General features: G+C 38.1%; 1 protein-coding gene across 8 annotated transcripts in view; it reads left to right on the top strand.

The window, feature by feature from the left end:
• Positions 1–1,130: 1,130 nt before the first annotated feature.
• LOC132300567 (mediator of RNA polymerase II transcription subunit 15a-like) overlaps positions 1,131–21,161 on the top strand; it is a 30,074-nt gene continuing 10,043 nt past the window's right edge. Inside the window, exons 1-9 of one of the 8 annotated variants that reach the window (XM_059797709.1) lie at positions 1,131–1,162; positions 1,952–2,072; positions 9,873–9,984; positions 10,160–10,280; positions 11,649–13,034; positions 15,533–15,603; positions 16,993–17,067; positions 17,331–18,752; positions 18,867–19,211. In XM_059797709.1, coding sequence (XP_059653692.1) covers positions 1,963–2,072; positions 9,873–9,984; positions 10,160–10,280; positions 11,649–13,034; positions 15,533–15,603; positions 16,993–17,067; positions 17,331–18,752; positions 18,867–19,211 — 3,642 coding nt within the window. In that variant the 5' untranslated portion in view covers positions 1,131–1,162; positions 1,952–1,962. The other 7 variants (XM_059797705.1, XM_059797702.1, XM_059797703.1 and 4 more) reach the window with 7 other exon arrangements.

The raw sequence follows: 21,161 nt of genomic DNA on the forward strand, positions 1-21,161 counted from the left end.
TGAGTTTTCATGATCGTGAGTTTTAGTTGAAGTAAATTTATATATTGAGTTTTACTTGTAAAATTGTGGGATTGAGTTATAGTTATTTTGTGGGAGCGATGTGGACGACTTTGTAAAGAAAGATGGAGAGGCATTATGGTGGTGATCTACTGATCTGACCCCAGCAAACGATAGATGAGGAAAGTGTTATATATATATATATATGACGCATTGAAGATAATTGGAAAGGAAGGAAAAAAAGAAAAGGAGAGAATCCAAAATATAGTTGTTTATATATCTATATATTTATATATATGCACACATCGAATTTTTTGAAAAAGTTAGGTGTATATATATATCATACACACACACGAAAAGGCAGGCCAATTGAAAGGGCAATTTTGTCTTTAACTTTTTTAAAACCTTTTTTAATGTTAAAAAAAACAGAAAAGATGCAATTAATATGCTTTTGTGATTAATTTTTTTACAAATCAAAAGAGCAACTGTGAACTGGGGAGCGACACTGCTCCTCAAAATATAAAATTCTACCTTTAAAGTGGATTTGAATTCATTGAAACTTTTTTATTTTGCTTTTTATTGAACTTTACTAGTACTCAAAATAAGAGTGGTAAAATGCAAAATCACCATTTCAAAAGTTTTTTTTAAATTTTAAATTTTATTTTTATCTCATTGGCTTTGTTGATTGGGTAAAGTGTCAAAAATAAATAAATAAATAAAAAAACCTAAATTTTTTGGGTTGGGGGGGTTCACAAAAATTTAGAGTTTTTTTAAAAAAATTAAAGATTGAAATACTTAAAATGCCTTTAAGGTATTTTGAAATTTATAAAAAAATTTGGTCAAAATTAATAATCAGAGAACAATTTGTTAATACAAATTTTAAATTATAGAAATTTATATACACATACTTAAATAATATACATACTTAAATAATATTGAAGCTATTTGCAGGTTATTTGGATTTAGTTACAAGCCAATCACCTAGGGGTGTTTTTGAGCGTTGATTTAGTGAATGATTTTTACTTTATTTTATTTATTATTATTATTTTCTTGAGTGCTGTTCAAAAGCGTGGAACTTACCTCCCTTTATCTAGTCTGAATGGAATATATGACTTGGCACTAGGTGATTGACATTAAATTCAAACCTCTTGGTAAAATACATCAGGTATTGTCTGGATCTACAACAACGTCCTCCGTTAGTTTCCATTTTCCGAATTTTTTTGAGCTTCACTCTCCTCTATACCTATATACATAGACACATATATATATATATACACAAGAGGATGAAATTTAAGATATTATGTGCTCGATTGTCTCATCCTCTTGTATTTTGCAGAAATTTGTTTCTGGGCTCAATTCAATCTCTAAGTGAAATTTTCTAATTCGATATCCAAGGTTGTATTTTTGAATCAAATGAATTGTTTTTCTGAATTAAATTTCCGCATCACAGGTGCTTCTTCTTCGTTTTTCTTCTTCCCCTTGTGGTGAAGCTCCTTCGGTTTGATTTGTTTCCCGGTTCAGTCAAACCGGTCTAACCCTGTGCGGTTCAACCAGAGTTGGTCCAACAGATGCACGGTTGGCCATCGCGAGAGCCTAATCTGTACTTGCTTTATAACTACGCTTTTGTTAATTTTGTGTGTACATACTTTTCAAAGTATTGACGGGAATAAATAAATAAACATTAACATATTCTTTGTGTGGGTTAGTGGTTTTGTCTCAATCTGATAAATTTGTAGAAGAAAAGACTGAAAAAACTTCTCTACCATACAGTCTTCTCTTAATCGGGTCGTTGTTGGCGATTTAGCACCTGTGTTTTCTATTTCTGTTGTTAACTGGTTCGTCTTCAAGTTATACATATATATATATATATGAGATTAATATTGAAAGAATAGTTAATTTTGTTAGTATTTGAGCTGAATTTGAAGGGAAATTGTGATTATTTGGTTGTTATTAGATCAGGTGGTTATGGATACCAATAACTGGAGGCCTGCACAAGGTGGTGAACCACCGCTGGATGCAGGCGATTGGAGGACTCAGCTACAAGCAGATTCGCGACAAAGGATTGTCAACAAGATGTAAGTGTTTTTTTTTGGCCATAAATATCTTTATATCAAATGTCAATTCTCTTATTTTTTTTAGACTATTACATACATTTTTATGAGTACATATATATCCATGATCGATGCATGACCATTTGGGAGCTTATGACTGAGTGATTACTAGTATTTACTGATATACTTCTTCTGAGATTTTTCTATCGTAGGAGTTATACTTGCAATTGTGCTAGTCTTAGTTGTTGTGGAAAGGGAGAGTTTTTTTCATGCAATTTGCTGATGAGCAATGTGTGAACTGGATTTGAAGGAGCTAGAAATATGCTTTGTAAATGATGTATTTTCTTTGAAGTACTGGCTTTAAAATGTTCCTTTTCGAATTTATGGTACAGGGTACAAATTTTGATTAATTTGTAGTTTGTCCTTGCATTAAGATAGAGGGCCATGGGGACACGGTGAGATGGAATTCATCTTTTATGTTTATTTGTTCAAGCTCCTAGGATAGATTACTGATCATTAAATATAATGGAAAGGGACTTATCTAAAATATATATATATTTATATATATATATATATAATGGAAAGGGTTGTGTCTCGTATAGAACACTGGGAGGCAATTGGATGCATTTGTATTGTAATCATACTTTTTCTTTGTTTTTGTTCTTAACTATTGGTGAACCAAATCCATTAGGATGATAACTTTAGTTCCTTTGCGCGTAAGAATTTTTCTTCTGTATGATGCATCACTTTTCACCTCAACAACTCACTCAAGCTGTAGAATGGACTGATCTACTTTTAGGCTTTATTAGTACCCAACATAACCGGACAGTTTCAAATTTGTAACATCAAAATGCAACAAGGACAGTGGCCAAGGCAAAGTACAGATGCTTTCATCCCTTTTCTTTTTCTTAATTATAAGGGTACTGAGCACAAACCATGTAACTTACCAATAAATGCAATGTTAGGCTCCCAATATAAGATAAACTGATAAAGTAGACTAGTTTTGTTGCTGAAGAATCAGAAGTTATTCTAATACGGCTACATGCATGAAACAAATGCACTAATCCCATGGATCATTAGCAAATTTCACTCTTAATTCCTTATGGATGAAATGTATCTGTTAGCACATGGAACTAGCTGCAGTACTCTTGACATTGGATAGGATAAATATATGAACATGCATATGTGACGCTGTTAGTCTAATCTAAAATCAGAATCCGCTTGAGAAGAAAAGATAGAATTGTCAATAGTGATTTTATTTTTATTACTAGATTTCCGAAGGTATTATTGGGTGTTCATGTCTGCTCAATGGCCTTTCTAAATTAGTTCAGTCTTACTATGCTTGTTCTGAAGTTATCTAAGTCTTTAGTCTTTTACCTACTTGATTAGGTCTCACTAATTCATGCAATGATCATATCATTTGAAACCTAGAATGTAACCTAGTAGTATGTTCTCATGACGGTTTAGAGTTTAGTACTAACAAGCTTTATGCACATGTCAGATCAGAGGCTTAAACCCAATACAAGCTTTATGTAGTTTTTCTACTAGAATGTTATGAGTGTTGCCTTACAAGGCTATTGCACATGTCGGATTAGAGGCTTAAATTTCACATGCACTTAAGAGCATTAGTAGATAGAATTGAACATTTTACTTGAAGGATCCATTCATATCTTCCTGAGCTTGAAGTTTAGAGGATTTTTGCAAAATTTTTTCATTACCAACAGGAGATATAACTAATCCATAGTTTATGATATATTAACTCTTTATTGGGATAATTGCTAATTATTAAATTAGTTTATGCACTCACGATACTTTCAGTAATCACCCAAGGGATCCAATTTGTTTGTTTTGAGGTTGGTTTTAGTGTAAATTATATTATACTTAGAAAATTTTCTAAGGGAGAAGAGACATGAGTAATCCATAATTCATTCGCTTCAAGGTTAGGAGTGCAAGACATGTTAGATTTTGGAAGGACCTATGGTGTGGGGACACTGTTTTGGCCCGCAGGTTTCCATGGCTCTTCAGAATCGTTATGGACAGACATACCTGGGTCGCCAAATTTTACTGCCTGGATAGTGGGACGATGATTTGGGATGTGTAGTTTTGTAGAGATTTCCATGATTGGGAGCTTGCGGAGGTAGTAGAGTTCTTGTCTTCTGTTATATAGTCAGGGGATGGATGAGATGGTCTGGATGGACTCCCCGAAAGGAGTGTTTTGAGTCTGTTTTTTTTTTTTTTTTTACCAAAGCTTCTTGGTGATTCTGGGTCCGTCCTTCCCTTGGAAGGTCGTCTGGAAATTGAAAGCCCGGTCAGCTGCTATTGGGAGGATTCTCACTTTGGACAACCTTAGAAGAAGGAGGTGCCAGATTGTGGTAAATTGTTGTTGCTTGTGCAAAAAGACAGAGGAGTTAGTGAATCACCTCCTCCATCATTGTCCAATGGCGAGAGATGTTTGGTCTATGTTTTTGGCTGCTTTTGGTATGTTTTGGGTGTCTCCTGGCTCCACAATGGACAGAAGTGAGGCTTGGAGAGGGTGTATGGTGGAGAGCTGAGCCTGAGATTTCTAGAGGGCCACTCCCCTTTGTTTATGGCGGGGCTTGTGGTGTGAGAGATATTGGAGATCTTTTGATGGAGAAGAGACAGACTCCTATTTGGTCTCTCAAATAAAGTATTTTGAGCTCTTTATTCTTTTAGCTAAATGGGCAAAATTGTAAATCTGTGAGGGAACTTGTTGATTTTGTTAATAGTTTGAGTTTGCAGTCGTCGTTTTTTGCTTTATTTGTGTTTTCTTAGAACTGCTCCCCTCTTGAGCGCCTTTTAATGAAATCTTATAAAAAGAAAATAAAAAAAATTGAAATGAGTATTCCATGTTCAAATATTTGTTGCAAAGTTATATATATATATATATGCAATACTTTTACTTATAAAAAAAATGTATATGTTTTGTAAAATTATAATTATTTTATGGATCACTTTATGATATTAATATTTACGAATCAATTAGTTAAAACATATTCGTCAAAAGAAAGAGATTGGGGGGGGGGGGGGGGGGGGGGGGGGCGGGGAGAAATTGAAATTATTGATCCAATTTTTTTTTTTTTTTTTCCTGATAAGTATTCATTAAAGAGCATCCAAAAGGGGGACGAGTCCCAAAGCAAGTTGCACAAAAACTATTGCCTCAATCTATCCACAAAATCCAAAAGAATCTCTACAGATTTACAATCAGGGCCCTGAACCTAAAAGAATAGGGAAGTAAGAACTATATATCTAAACACTCCCAAGGAGCTCCAGCCGTTCAAAGGATTTCCTATTCCTTGCTCTCCATAAGGCCTACCAAAGACAAAGGGGGGAAGTCCTCCGCATATTCCTGATGTGGGAACGCACTTGGCATCCGTGTGAAGCATCAATCAAACTACTCGTGGACTCTTTCATGACCTACTGGATTCCAAAGATGGTAGACAACATATCCCACCCATCCCTTGCCCCAGGGCAATGCAAATGAGATGATTTACCGTCTCTTCGCCCCTCTTGCACATTCAACACCAATTGACAAGAATCTGATGCCACCTTTTCAAATTGTCAATGGTTAAAATCCTCCCCAAAGCAGCTGTCCAACCAAATAAACCACCTTCAGGGGAGCTTTCGAGAGCCAAATTCTAAGGAAAGGACATCCCCTGAGCATCCATCAGCTGGCAATAGAAACACCGTATGCCAAATCTCCCATGGCTCAAAGCCGTCCATATCCACTCATCCATCCCTACCTTGAAGGTAGCCTGGCTATAAAGCATAGCCAAGAACTCAACTATATCCTCTACCTCCCAGTCATGCAAAAGCCTCTCAAAGTGCACATCCCAGATCATCCTCCCATCATCAAGATGATAGCAGTGGGCAACCAACACATGCCTGTCTTCCGCAATCTTGGAAAGACTCTCTAGTGAGTAGTGGCCTCTCGCCACACCAAGGATCCTCTCTGTTACCCAAATAATGAGCTCCCCCCGGGGGGGGGGGGGGGGGGGGGGGGGGCGGGTGGGTGTTGTTGTTGAATAGCATCTTTTGTCAAACTATGTGAATTCTGCAACCATATTGATTCAAATTAAAAATTCAGCAATTATGTATACAAGCTGAAAGTAAACAGCGATAAGGGTAGAGGAATGCAAACACAAGGAACACCGAGTCGTAACGTGGTTCGGCACCTTCTTGGCAATGCCCACGCCTTAAGAGCGCCTCTTGAGGATTCCAAAATCATTACTCCCCTTCAACGGGTGAGAGCAAACCTTTACAAAACTTCAGAAGCTTCTCTTTCTTGCTAAGTGAACGCCTTACTTAGTCTTCATGGGTTACACCAACCCTTTTACACAATCTCTCAAGAACAGATAAAAGTTTAAGTACAACAAGGAATATCCCTCAGTGATAGATCTACAAATCAAAGCTCACTTTAGAGTAATTAGATGAAGCAAGTGATGAAAGCTCAAGGGCCAAGGGAACTTCTATTTATAGTCAATTTAGGAAATATAACCATTTGGCCCTTTTAGTGCTGATGTGGAGGGAATTTGAAAATCGGATATTAAAATTCAAAGTCCTTTTAGTCGACTAAGTGTCTCTCTTAGGCGACTAAGTATCCCTGTCCACAATTCTGCAACTCACTGGAAAAGTCATTTTGGTGTCTAAGTGTATCCGCCTAACTTAGTGTCCTTTCTGAACATTGCTTACCAACTTGTGTGACGAGATAGGCATCTATGTGTCCCACTTAGTGTCTTCTCTGGATTTTTGACTTCTACTGGAATGTCCATTTAGTCACTAAGTATGACCACTTAGGCAACTAAGTTTCCTATCGGAATTTTGGCCTAGCTGCAGAAATGTCCATTTAGTCAACTAAGTATCACTGCTTAGGTGACTAAGTGCCCTTCGCAATTATTGACCTTATGTTCTGGAATGCCCAATTAGACGACCAAGTGTTCCCACTTAGGCGGCTAAGTTGCCTTTTCCAATTTTCAAGTTTGTTTTGATATAAGTTGAATTTATACATCAAAAATACTAAACATGTTCCAAAGATGAGTTTCAAGTCCACAAAATCATGCTACAATGTGTGTCTGCAAGCTATAGTCCTCCTTAGCAAGAAATACCCTAAAAAAAAATGTTAAGTCCACGGGGGTGGGCACGAATGCCCAATAGGATGGAATAATAACAAAATAAACTATATTTCTTGGATTCCTAGAAACATATAAGCGTGCTCGACAAGACAAAGATGGAAGAGGGGTCATGCTCCCTAGCTGTAGGTTCATAACATGGTAAGCCAACGTCAAACAACTTGACAAGTAAGCAAGTCATGATCCAACTATTAACAAGGAGATATGTTATATGTTAAGAGTACATAGCAACTTTTACAAGTTTTCACATATCCACAGTAGTCAATTATAAACACTTCCCACATATATCCAATAAAAGCATGAAGAATCAACAATACCAAAGGCAAGAACTCAATCAACTCCACAATGTCACTATGACATAACTCACACATGTGTATGTCATGATGCATACCATGCCAACTCGCTATGATTGACTTCATTTGGTTTACAAAGGTACCTTGAGTAACAACATTCCTAAGGACACATCATGAAGCCACAATTGCTCATTTGCATTGCATAGAGTGTGTGTGGGGTGGAAAACAAGTGTGATTATTGAATTTCCATAAGTTTATGATGTTGTTTTTCCTAAGTTTGTGGAAAATGGGATTGGTCGTGGTTGAAGCGGGTGTCATTACTGATGAACTTGTAACCCGTGAAGCGAGGGTAGGGATTTGGGGAGGTACCTGATGGAGATCAATGACAGAAATCTTTAAAGGTGTATAAAAGGCACCAAAAGGAGGATTCTAAGATTCGAGTTGGCATAGGCTAGATAATATGGATCCACATGGAGTTTTGAATAATTGGGAGATTTGGTTAACTTTTAGTTACTTTAATTATGCTATTAGGTAGGTGTTGATTACTTTAATTATGGGGTAATCCTAGAGTCAAATATTGATTGCCTTAATTATGGGGTGATTACTTTTATTATGTTATAGAGTTAACTTTTGATTACTTTAATTATGGGGACTCCAAGGGTAATGAGCTACACTCACAGAATGTTGTAAAAGGGGTAGAATGGAATCTTGGTGAGGGAGTGAATGAATGAATAAAAATATATTTGAGATTTCTTTGTGAGTGATTCACAAATTATGAGGGTGTGATGCCTTCTCCAAGTGTGATGCCTAGGCCCTGTTGGTGTGATTCCAATAGGTTTTTTCCTATTATTTTCAATCCTTCCTTCTGAATGGGTCCAAACCTCCACAACCACTTGCCCAACAAAACTTTGTTGAACAAGTCCAATCTCCTCATTCCCAGCCCTCCCTTCTGAATTGGTCTAAAGGTCTGCGCCACCACACATGGGGGTACTTCAAATCATCACCCATGCCGCCCCATAAAAAGAGAGTGTGAGAAGATTGTCCCATGGCTTATCTTACTCAATGTCAGGAAAGTACCTGCCAACTCATGTCCATTGATTTTTGCCATTAGCCATGGCACCTGTGAGGTGCATATTTTCTGCGTATGCTCCTGCTTGGAGCCAGACATGCCATTAGGATGGTTAGCCTTGTTGATATCATTTCAATGATTATGATCTTGTGTCTTTTGTTCTTGTTTGGGCCCTTAACATTGATCTGTAAGGTTCTCTCGTGGAGTGGTGGTGTTGGTACTCGATTGTTGTAATATCTCTACGAATCATGGTGGAATCTCTTCTCATCCACGGACGTAGGCCGGTCTTGGCTGAACCATGTATATCTTGTGTTTATGTGTGATTGCCGGGATTCCTAGAATATTCTTCTTCTCCTCCTCCTCCTATTTTATTAATTCTTTGCAATCAGATTTTGTGTTTGATAATGAGTTGGCCCCATCTTGTTCGAATTTTCATCCCATCTTTTACACCCTAACTCTAACAACTTGCCGCTCAAGTTTTCTTCAATTTTTTTTCAAGACACTGTTTCAATGTAAATTTTAAGGCAAAAGGAACAGGGAAAATGGGTCAAGTAGTCACTTTTAAGACGAAGCAAATTATGGCCCTTTAGAATCCTCAAAGCGTCTAACCGTTCTTCTATCTTATATTCCCATAAATGTGCAGGCTGTCCCTAACCTAACGACGACAACAATCAAGCCTTTTTCCCAACTACTTGGGGTCAGCTACATGAATCCTATGCTTCCATTCCGCTGTATTTAAGGCCACAGCCTCAGTCAAAGCCGTCCCTAACCTAGCGTATCATATTTCATAAGTCTTACTTTAGGCAGCATTACTTGTGTCTAGTGTTGTTTTGCATTAATTTGATACCAAAGCTGAAATGTTCCAACTTAAATTCTTTTTCCATTTTTTTACCCTATAATTTCTTGATGTAATCACTCTATTATTGCCATGTGAAGGATTAGAACCAAAACTCCAGATTCTGATGTAGAAGTAAGTGCAAGGCTGTGATCTAGATCTAGAGGGACGTGAATAGGTTGAATTGCTCTACTTACTGATTTTAACTAGTTTTTGAATTTTAACAAATATAACGACAAAAAGGTAAACTAACTAGAGAGCAAATAAATCAATCTGTTCATCTTGATAATTATAATGTATGCACATGTTTTGCTTTCTCATGGGGGAAGTCCGGCCACTTGTCGGGGCGCATTGAGTATATAAGCACTTAAGTTACACCCCATTAATCAGTTAAAGTTAAGAGTATCCCATTAACTATATTATACTCAATTAGTAGTTATGTTTGTTTAACATTTGAAATGTAATGTTTGACATGTATAGAATGGAGACTTTGAAGAGGCATCTTCCCTTTTCTGGACAAGAGGGACTACAAGAACTTAAGAAAATTGCTGTTAGGTTTGAGGAAAAGATCTATACTGCTGCAACAAGTCAGGTATATTTATCATGATGCCTCTCTTAATTTTTCTAGCGTGCATGTTGCATTGTACGCTCTGTTCTATAATTATATTCTTGCTATATTTTACCTTTCATCTTTTTATGACTAATGGTTCAGTTTATTGTTATGTATTACTCCAGAGATAATAATTTCTCTTAATTTTTAATTGCAGTCTGATTATTTGAGAAAAATATCTCTGAAAATGCTGACGATGGAGAACAAATCGCAAAATACTATGGCTACTCCTCTTACGTCCAACCCTTCCACTAATAGCAAAAATCCTCCAGATCCAGGTGATGAATGAAAGATAATATATGTTGTGTCCATGTTGGGTCATTGCTTATATGCGAGATGATTGTTGTTTATTATGACTCGTAAGTTACATATGGGATGCGCTCCTTTTTTTGTGCACTCTTTAATGAGATCTTATTTATAAAAAGAAAAAAGAGAACACAAAAAGAAACAACGTTTGTCAAATATAGTTTTCACATGCCTAAAATATTTTCCTTGTTGCTGTTTCCTCAACCTGTTCGTATCCTACTTCTTTAGGATTCACTGTGTTGGCATGCCCGTGTCCCATCATATCGTGGCTCTGTCTCTTGTGTTGCTTATATCTCATAGATGATGACCTAAAATCCAGGTTCTGTCATGAGTGCGAAGAAAGCCGACTCCAAGAAGCCCCCTTCTCGCGCAGCTTGCCCAAAAGGCCTTGTTTGCCAAATCTTACTGATGTCCCGCCCCTTTAATATAGTATCTTATTTATATTCCATGATACTTTGCACACAAAAGTTTCCTTGGCAGAAGTTTTAATAGTGAAGAATTTTCTCGAAGCCATTGCTTGGTGCAATGCCAAAAGCTTGAGGTTCCTCGCTTGTTGAGAACGCAGGTTTGAGACACTACATACAAATAATGTGAAGGTTAGGTCTGCACCGAATCTACCATCCCTAGTACTCTGAACTGGTGTGACCAACGTTACATTTTGTTCTTTTCTTTTCATATATTTTCCCCATAATAAACCCATTATTGGTTAATTTGGTTAGGATCTGCAATGCTTTTCCAAACAAAATTAGTGACATTGGCATTATTTAGGTGAAAATTTCCTAATTCAAAGCCTCCTTGGGCCTTTATCATGCAAATATCATCCTGTGTAATCAAAGGCAAATACTTACTCTTTGAAATTTTCACCAATATTTATCCATACTGCTACTGGTTGTTTCTTGAAGTTGAAGACAACTCATAGTTCAGACTGAAAAAAGAATTATTCCTACACTAGGAAGCAAATATTTCGTCTTAGAATTCATCCCCAAGCAAATATTTATCCATACTGTCACATGTTGTTTCTTGAAGTTGAAAGTAGCTCATGTTGCAGGCTGGAAAATTTGATAATTTGGCTGTAATATTGGTGAACTAGTCTGCACTATAGGGCAAATTAGATTTCCAACCAGGGTATTTTTTTTCTACATTTATTGAAGAAATATTCTCCAAAATTAATATTTTGGGTAAGGCATGTAGGCTCAGAAAAGACTTATTTTCTTGAAGTATTTGCAGTCCTAGGTCATTATTTTCATCTTTTTCTTTTTCCAAGCATTCATCCCTAACCTGGTGCTGTTCTCTCTCTCTCTCATATTTTATTTGTTTTTATTTTTTATTTTTTTGAGCAGCATCTCACAGCATGCAGTCCCAAGTTAACAACCAAGGGCAACCACTTCCTATTCCAATGGCGTCCAATCAGGCTCAAGTACGCCAACAGCTATTATCCCAGAATAATATGGCAGCAACTGGAGTACAAGGTTCCGCAAGTTTGACACCTGCACTACCTCCTGTTACCAGTCTAAATCAAACCACCATGTCAAATGCTGTTGGTCAGAATTCCAACTTGCAGAACATTCAAAATATCTCTGGGGTTTCACAGAACTCAGTAGGAAATTCAATGGGGCAAGGGGTTCCTTCTAATATTTATGCCAATTCTCAGAGGCAAATGCAAGGAAGGCAGCAAGTTGTTCCCCACCAGCAACAGCAGCAGTCTCAGAATCCACAACATTATCTTTACCAGCAACAGTTGCAGCAGCAGCTTTTGAAGCCGAAATTCCCACAGGGGAATAGCACACATTCACTCATGCAATCTCACATACAGCAGCAGCAGCAGCAACAACAACAAAACCTATTACAATCAACTCAGTTGCAGTCTTCTCAACAATCTGTTATGCAGCATTCTGTCATGCAATCAGCTCCACTATCTAACCTTCAACAGAATCAGCAGACTTCTGTTCAACAGTCAACACAACCTGTGCTTCAGCAACATCCACAAGCAAATTTCAGGCAACAACAACAACCACAACAGGGTCCCATTATTCATCAACAGCAAACGGCGGTGCAGCAGCAGCAGTCAATGTTGCCAACACAACAGCAGCAGCAGCTAATGGGTCAGCAGCCAAATGCTACAAACATGCAACAGAACCAGCTACTTGGTCAACAAAACAGCATTCCTGACATGCAGCAGCAACAACAGCAGCAGCATCAGCAGCAGCAGCAGCAGCAGCGTTTTCTGGGTCAGCAGAATAATCTTTCGAACCTGCAGCGGCAACAACAGTTAATGAATCAGCAAAACAACCTCTCAAACATGCATCAACAGCAGTTGGGCCCTCAAAGTAATGTTGCTTCACTACAGCAGCAGCAGCAGCAGCAACAATTACTAGGCACTCAGTCGGGTAACTCTAGCATGCAGACTAATCAGCACTCAGTGCATATGATGCAACAATCTAAGGTTCCAGTGCAGCAACAAACCCAGCAAAATTTGACTACACTGTTGCCAAACCAGGGTCAACAATCACAAGCACGGCCACTGCAGCAGCAATTGATATCACAGATTCAATCACAGTCTGGACAAATTCAACAGCAATTAGGTTTGCAACAGCAGCCAACTCCATTACAGCAAGATATGCAGCAGAGGCTACAAACATCAGGTCCCTTGCTTCAGACGCACAATGTGGTTGATCAGCAGAAGCAGCTATTTCAATCACAAAGAGCCATGCCAGAGACGCCCACAAGTATGTCACTTTAGTCATGGAACTTCAAATATGTCTAGCTTTGCTTCCCATGTTTCTGTTCTCTTATGGTATTCACATTTTCATATATGCACCGTATTGATATCATTCTTACAGATTTTTACCTTTCCTCATTTCTAATCTCTCAACTTAAGAGTATGCTTAATGTAATCTATTTTTTCTGGTTTAATTAAGTAACAAAGTCTCAGCAGTAGATTGTTAGATATTTATGGAGTAGTTTGTTTGTGATTAAGATGCGTCAGATAAGAGTTGAGTATCCTGACCATCTCTATTACAATGGACATATTCTTCATTTCTAGCGAAATGGTTTCTTTATTCAGGGTAAACTTCGATTTAGTTCTGGCACAAATATGTAGCAACATCCATTGTAGAAGTGGAAAATCAAGTAAATCATCCTCCAAATTTTTCCCAAAGGCCTGGGTTTAGGGTTGAAGCGTTGAGGATGGAGATGCCCGATTTTGAAGGTAAGGTCGGTGTGATTCTGTTTCTGATTGACTTAATTTAATTGAGAATTGTTTGATTGGTATGATAATGAGTGATGATTTTAGAGTGAGGTTTGCGGCAAAAGTTTGGTGACTGGTGATAAAGGAAATTTCTGGTGGTTGGGACAATCTGGGCACATGGCAAGAAATGAAGGCTAGGCTACAGAGTAAATGCCGGTCAATTATCATGATATGCGATTCACAGGGCATCATGTCAGTGGTAGAATATGTGTTTAAAATTTAGTGAATCAAAGAGTAGGAGTCAAGTGGTAGAAGACTCGGGGTAAGAGCTTGCTAGATTTATAGCTGGCATAAGGTCTAATATAAGGAGGAAGTTGTTTTCCCAACAACTACATTGGACTTGGAAGAAAGACCTTCGGAGATCCTGAGATCGCGGCGCAAAGTTAGCACCAATGCAGTCATTAAATCGACCTACCGTTTCCAATCCATCTTTTTCTCAATGGCTGATCCTAAAGAAAAGGGTCTTATGGATAGCTAGGGAAGTGGAAGAGAAACAAGTGCATCAGATGTGAGGAGATTGGTACTTGGCATGTCAATGTCCGTAGAAAACTTTCATACTTGAATGAAACATGAAGAAGAGCCAGAGATAAATAAAATGGCTAGGATAATGAGAATTTGTTTGATTATGGGATGTAAAACATAATGAATTGGTCGAGACCAAAGAAGATGTTTGATTTCTCTCCATTGTTAGGCGAATCCTTGTAATTCCTAGAGTCGAGGAAGACGATTGGCAGCACATGTCTATTTTTCAGATTCTAGTTTGTTGTGGAAACTCAAAGCCTATTATTATTGGTAGTCGTTGCTGCATGTATGTTGTCTTGGCAGCCACGGTTGTGTGTCTCAATCTTTCAATCCTATCATATGCACAACTGTACAAAGTGTCTTGGATGGGTAGTATTTTCATTCTGGTAACTAACTGTTGTCTTGTTTCTCTTTGTTAAGGTGCTTCTAATGATTCTAGTTGGTGGGACATAATTCCCACGAAGTGACACATATTCTTCTTGGTCGACCTTGGCTCTGTGATTGTAATTTGTATTATTGGGGAATAGCGAATACATAATGCTCTTTTTCAGCTGCAAAATGATTGTTTTAGAGCCTATGACTTCCAACTTAAATGAAAAACTATAAATGTGAGAAGCCTACAAGTGTGCTTGAAAACAAACAAAAATCCCTTCACATTCTTATTAACAAGAGGTTTGAGTTACAGAGCATTGAAATGGTGTTATATATTCTGCTCTCCCTCCTCCAATAAGTAAAATTTATATAGAAGACAGGAAAGGAACCCCAAGGGGTAGGCCTAGTTGGAAAAGACTTGGGCCCTTGTGCTTCATGAAGCATCAGGTCTCAAGATCAATTCCTGCTAGGTGCAAACAATTCTTTTTTATTTTTATTTTTTATTTTTTTGGGGGGGGGGGGGGGGGGGGGGGTAGTATTGAGTGCCAACTAGGAAAAAAAAGAAGATAAACAAAACAAGAAAGGCATGGTAAAACTACAAGGGGCCCTCCCCAGGAGAAAAAGAGGGCAAGTAAGGCCATACCAAACAAAAAAAGTGCAAGAAATAGAGGAACAAAACCTACCAAACAACAAATAGGAAGGGAACACCAGACAGCAAACGCACAGGGAAAAGAACCTAACAGGAATCCAGGAAAACCAATGATAGATTTTCTGAAGATCACTTCGGGGTTTTCTTGGATGCTAACTATCCTTATGTTTACCTGATTTTCCTTTAGATGAAGGAAGCTCAATTTTACTTATGATAGAATAAATAATGCCCTGCTGAATCAAGGCTTAATTTCTGGAGAGGTTTCTGAATATTTTTTTAATTTTCTCTTGCTATAGGTGGTAAACAGTAGCTGCAAGGCAGGGTTACTTTGCTGGAAAATATGAATCATGCTACTTATGTTTTGTTTCTTAATTTTGCCATCGAATTGATACTTAATTAGGTAACATATGCACAAGTTTATATTTGTGGTGCAGCTTCTTTGGATTCCACAGCTCAGACAGGAAATGCTAACACTGGCGATTGGCAGGAGGAGGTCTATCAAAAGGTACTATATTATTATTATTATTATTAAAGTCAATTGCGATGTTGGACATTAAGGAAAACAGGGTGGTCTGGGTCTATGTAAGGATTGAAAATGACATCCAGATTCCATGTTAGATGGTACTTGGGGCCATTATAACTGATGATAGTTTCTACTGTAACATATAAACTAGCAAGAAGCTATGTAGATAGTGAAAAGGATTTTAAAGAAGATAACTAAAAATATCACACAAGTAATCAATTGTAGAAAAAAAGAAAGCATCTTTCCTCAAGTCTTGAAGGGATAAGTGAAGTGCCGGAAAAAGATGATTAGCATCTGCATTCTTTCTTAGAAGATAAACAGCTCAAAATTTATGTAGTTCCCATCACATGATTTACCCTCACTATTGGTGATTGAACTAGAAAACAATTTGAGAGGGATCGGCCTTGTACAGTAATAAAGGCAAAAAAAAAAAAAAAAATGACGTGCGTGGATCAACATAAACTAAGAGGAAAATAGGATTCTTGTGTTTGCATTGTGGATGTGATGGTTTGTCTGATCTCACTGAGGCTAGCATTTTTTGTTTTGTTGGATACAGTTCAACTTAGACACTTTTTTAAGATATACTAATACAATCATTTTGTTTATGGAAGCTGTACATTTGTTCAGAAATTCAAACATTATGCAATCTATATAATGCTCTATTTAGCTTGGAAGAACAGGTCAAGAAAGTTCGACTTTCTTGATGATACAGAGCTTGTATGGCCACTGTATTTTCATTGAGAACCATGAGATTATGTAGGCATTATGTCAAGATAAACTATTGGAAGAAAGGACATAGCATGTGGATGGTACCGTCGACCTTGCTCCTGTTGTGGAATGACTAAGAATTCTCACTCTTCGAAATGATTGTTTTAACCTTGCAGTCATGTACAATTACATTGGTAAAATAGCTATGGCTCTTTTATTGTTTAGCTTCATTTCTGACATTTTTAGGCAGATACCGCCTTGCATGATTTTCATGCATGATGGATAAATATTTGGCTTTTAGGAAAGTTACATTTTCTATATCTTTTTCATTTTTTTTTTTTTTTTTTTTTTTTTTTTTTTTTTTCGGGTTAGGTAAGTACTCACATACACATTTCGCAAATTACCCACTACGGGGCTCGAACCCCTCCCCTCCCCTTTGAAGGAGGAGAGTTATACCATTGGTTAATGGCCCATTGGTCTTATGTCCTTTTCTGTTAACTGGTTTTCTTGTGTTTTTTATGTTATAAAGTATAAAAAAGTGGATTGATGTGCAAAAGAATGTGATGGGGGAAAGAATTCTTATGACTTGCACTTTCAGTTATCTGCAAATTGGTAGATTTATCTCTATGGTACCTGAAATTTTGAAGCTTTACCCTTTTGCAGATTAAAGCCATGAAAGAGACGTACTTACCAGAACTGAGTGAAATGTACCAGAAAATTGCTGGAAAATTGCAGCTGGTAAATTATCAGCCTACATCTTTTTAATTTATTTCCTTGGCATAACTTTCAATCAACATTTATCAATTTAATTTTGGTGGTGCGATTATCTTTGGGTAGTCGGGTAGGGGGATTTAAGGTTCGAGACAGTGTGATATCCCATGGGAACTCTTGTATTCCATCTGGATTTTACCTTTACTTAAAGAAAAAAGAAGGAAGTGTTGATTTCTCAATATTGACTTTTGATTCTTGATATACACTTACAAAATCTTACTATTTTGCAGCATGATTCCCATCCTCAGCAGCCAAAGAATGATCAACTTGACAAGCTCAAAATTTTCAAGACTATGTTGGAGAAAATTATAACATTCTTACAAGTTCCAAAAAGCAATATTGTACCTGGTTACAAGGACAAGTTGGGTTCTTATGAGAAACAAATTATCAATTTTCTTAATTCAAATAGGCCCCGGAGGCCTGGTTCTGCACTTCAGCAAGGGCAGCAGCAACTTCCCCCACCTCATATGCATTCCATGCAGCAAACACAGCAGCCACAATCTCAAATTACTCAAGTGCAGCCACATGAAAACCAAATGAACCCCCAGATGCAATCAATGAACTTACAGGGTTCTGTTGCAACAATGCAACAAAACAACGTGGCGAATTTGCAGCATAATTCGTTGTCTTATTTATCTGGGGTATCAAGTGCATCGCAGAGCATGATAAATCCACTGCAGACTATTTCCAGTATAGAGTCAGGTCAAGGAAATGCACTGAATTCATTACAGCAGGTTGCTGTGGGATCTTTACAACAAAATCCTGTGAGCGCTCCCCAGCAGGGAAATGTTAACTCCTTATCATCACAGGGTGGGATGACTGCGCTACAGCCGAACCTTACTCCTCTTCAATCAAATTCCAATATGCTTCAACATCAACATCTAAAACAACAGCATGAACAGCAGACGCTACAGAGCCAACAATTGAAACAGCAGTATCAACAGCGCCAGATGCAGCAACAATTGATGCAAAAACAACAGTTAATGCAACAGAAGCAGCACCAACAGCAGCAGCACCAACAGCAGCAGCAATTGCATCAGCAAACTAAGCATCAGCAACCTGCACAGATGCAGGCACAAGAAATGCCACAGCTTCATCAGATGAATGATGTAAATGACTTAAAGATGAGACAGCAGATGGGTCCTAAATCGGAAATGCTTCAGCAACATCACTCAGCAAGCCAGCGGTCAGCTTATCACCATCAACAGTTGAAGTCAGCTCCATTCCCTATTTCTTCCCCACAACTTCTACAGGCTGCATCTCCTCAAATTCCTCAGCATCCTTCGCCGCAAATTGACCAGCAAAATCTTCTGTCATCTCTTACAAAAGCTGGAACCCCTTTGCAATCTGCAAATTCACCCTTTGTTGTTCCATCTCCTTCAACTCCCCTGGCTCCATCCCCCATGCCAGGGGAGTCTGAAAAAGTTAATCCTGGCATTTCATCACTCTCCAATGCTGTGAGTAATGCACATCAACAAACAACTGGTGCACTAGTGCCACCCCAATCCCTTGCCATTGGCACTCCTGGTATATCAGCCTCACCTTTGCTTGCAGAGTTCTCTAGTCCGGATGGCAATCATGGTAATGCCTCAGCTGTTGTTTCTGGCAAGTCAAGTGTTTCAGAACAGCCTCTTGAACGCTTAATAAAAGTGGTTAGTGTTTAATAGTTTCCACTCATTATATATAATGCATAGTGATATTTTATACACTTCTTTTAATAACTCGTTCTGAATAATTGTATCTTACGGATTCTTATTAACTTTTAGGTAAAGTCAATGTCACCAAGAGCATTGAGTGCCTCAGTTAGTGACATTGGCTCAGTTATCAGTATGATTGACAGGATAGCAGGATCAGCTCCAGGTAATGGATCTAGAGCTGCAGTTGGTGAAGATTTGGTTGCCATGACAAAGTGTCGTCTACAGGCAAGAAATTTCATTACACAAGATGTAACTACCGGAACAAGGAAAATGAGGCGCCACACAAGTGCTATGCCCTTAAATGTTGTGTCATCTGCTGGAAGCATAAATGATAGTTTAAAACGGTTGGCTGGTTCAGAAGTGTCTGACTTAGAGTCGACTGCAACATCTAGTGTCAAGAGGCCTAAAATTGAGGTATTATTTTACTCTCGTATTTTCTTTCACAAAGATAGTAACAAATTGTTGGATATGCACTATACTTAGATGTATAATTAGAATATAGAACTATTTGTGGGTTCTATGTTGAACCACTATTGATGCACTCACAAATCCAGTGTTCTGTGTGGTTTTCCCTTTACCTTTTTGAGTATTTTGCATGGCTTTGAGTAATTTTATTACTGAGTAAATTGTAATACTGTGTACAAGTTGCTGTAATTTCTCTGCTACGTCTTATTACACATAATTGTTTTTTTTCAATACACGAACCTCAAACTCCCCAAAAGCTCCCCATAATATGCACGGTTAACAGTTGCATATTATGCCGATTTTTTTTTTTGGAAAACCAGTCGCTAGCTCCCCAACTGATGTATATGCAAGCAAGTTCCACATTAGAACAGCAGCAAACCAATTTCATAACTGTCTAGCTGCACTGTAGGAACAAGTGATCCTTCAAACAGATACTGCATATGGAAACCAAACTCACGCATCTCTGCTGCAAATTCTTGGAGGTCATAGCTGCATTTCGGCAATATAATACAAGTAACCACTGACCACCAAGGAACCTGTGGTTTAACAATTCCACACGCTTCACAAGCCCCTTAAAAGAAAATGGTCCTCTAGCCCATCGAAACTGATCCACACCACTGTGAATTTTGAAGCTTCTAAGAAATTGCAGTACTTGAGATTCCTCTAAGTTAAATCTATTAGAATTCCCCTCAATATTCTGAATAAGCTCCTTCGGATGGGCATTTCTTGGAGAATGCAAACTTCTGCTAACCCTGTGTCCAACTCTGTCGGTAAGAAACTGCCCCACACCAACGATTAAGGAACAACATAATTTTCTAGCCATCCCCAATCCTGAACCTGATCTATAGCATTAGAATATACCTATCACCAACCATACTCCTCCAAATAGTTGAAGTAGAAAGCATATGCACACAACACCAGTAGGAAGAAGATTTCAAATGCTTTCTCCTAAACCAAGCCACCCAAAGCCTATTTGCTCAACACCACATCCCTAGTAAGCACACATTTGATAGCTTTATTCACCTCCTTCACCCTTCTCAATCCAAAACCATCCTTTGCACTAGGAGAAGCCAGTTTCTTTGTATCCTCACTGTGACCCCAAACAATATTCCTCACCCTCGTTTTAATGGAATTGATAACAGCTGTAGGAATGGTAAAATTTGAACTCAAGTAGTACACTATTGAGGTAATCACTGTTCTCACAAGTTCTACCATTCCGGCTAAGGCCAAATTTAGGTCCTACCATCTAGAAGCAGCAACACAGATTGTCTGCTTTTTTCACACCCTTATTAGATAGAGGAAGGCCTAAATAGGTAATGGGCAAATTGCGTACCTTGCAGCCCTAAAATTTACATAATTCTCAACTTTCTACATCTCCGGTGGAACTTGAATCTATTGTCCATAGAAGCCACCTTGATCATTCCAGTGAGCACTTTCATTACCAAAACAAAGAGATAAGGCTTGTATAGACCTCGTCTCAGGCCTCTATTGCTAGCAAAGAAGCCATTTAACTCTCCCTCCCCATTAATGGAATCAGAAAACTTGGGGGTGGAAATGCACTGCTGGATCCAATTAACCACTCTGGCTGGTAAACCCATTTCAGACTTACCTAAGCTGACTGCAAGGAAAGAGGCGTGCTCAAAATGTTTCACGACTCTTTTAAGGTTCACAATGGTCCCCATGTTAAGTCTCACAACAAGAAGCAAGTCATCAGCAATTAATTGATGAGAGAGAACCAAACCTGACTTCAGCAGAGCTGCATCAGAAACTGCAATTGTTCGCTTTTCTAACAGTTGACTTTAAGATATAATCAAATCAAGAGTAAAGTATAAGAAGAAGAATAAAAAGAGGAGGATGAGAGGAAAAGAGAGAGAGATGGGGAAAGGGAGAGAATGAAAG

The sequence above is a fragment of the Cornus florida genome, unplaced genomic scaffold (assembly GCF_030987335.1).
Source record: "Cornus florida cultivar Cherokee Brave unplaced genomic scaffold, ASM3098733v1 CherokeeBrave_3.0.0_Hap2_Chr03, whole genome shotgun sequence".
Taxonomy (NCBI): domain Eukaryota; kingdom Viridiplantae; phylum Streptophyta; class Magnoliopsida; order Cornales; family Cornaceae; genus Cornus; species Cornus florida.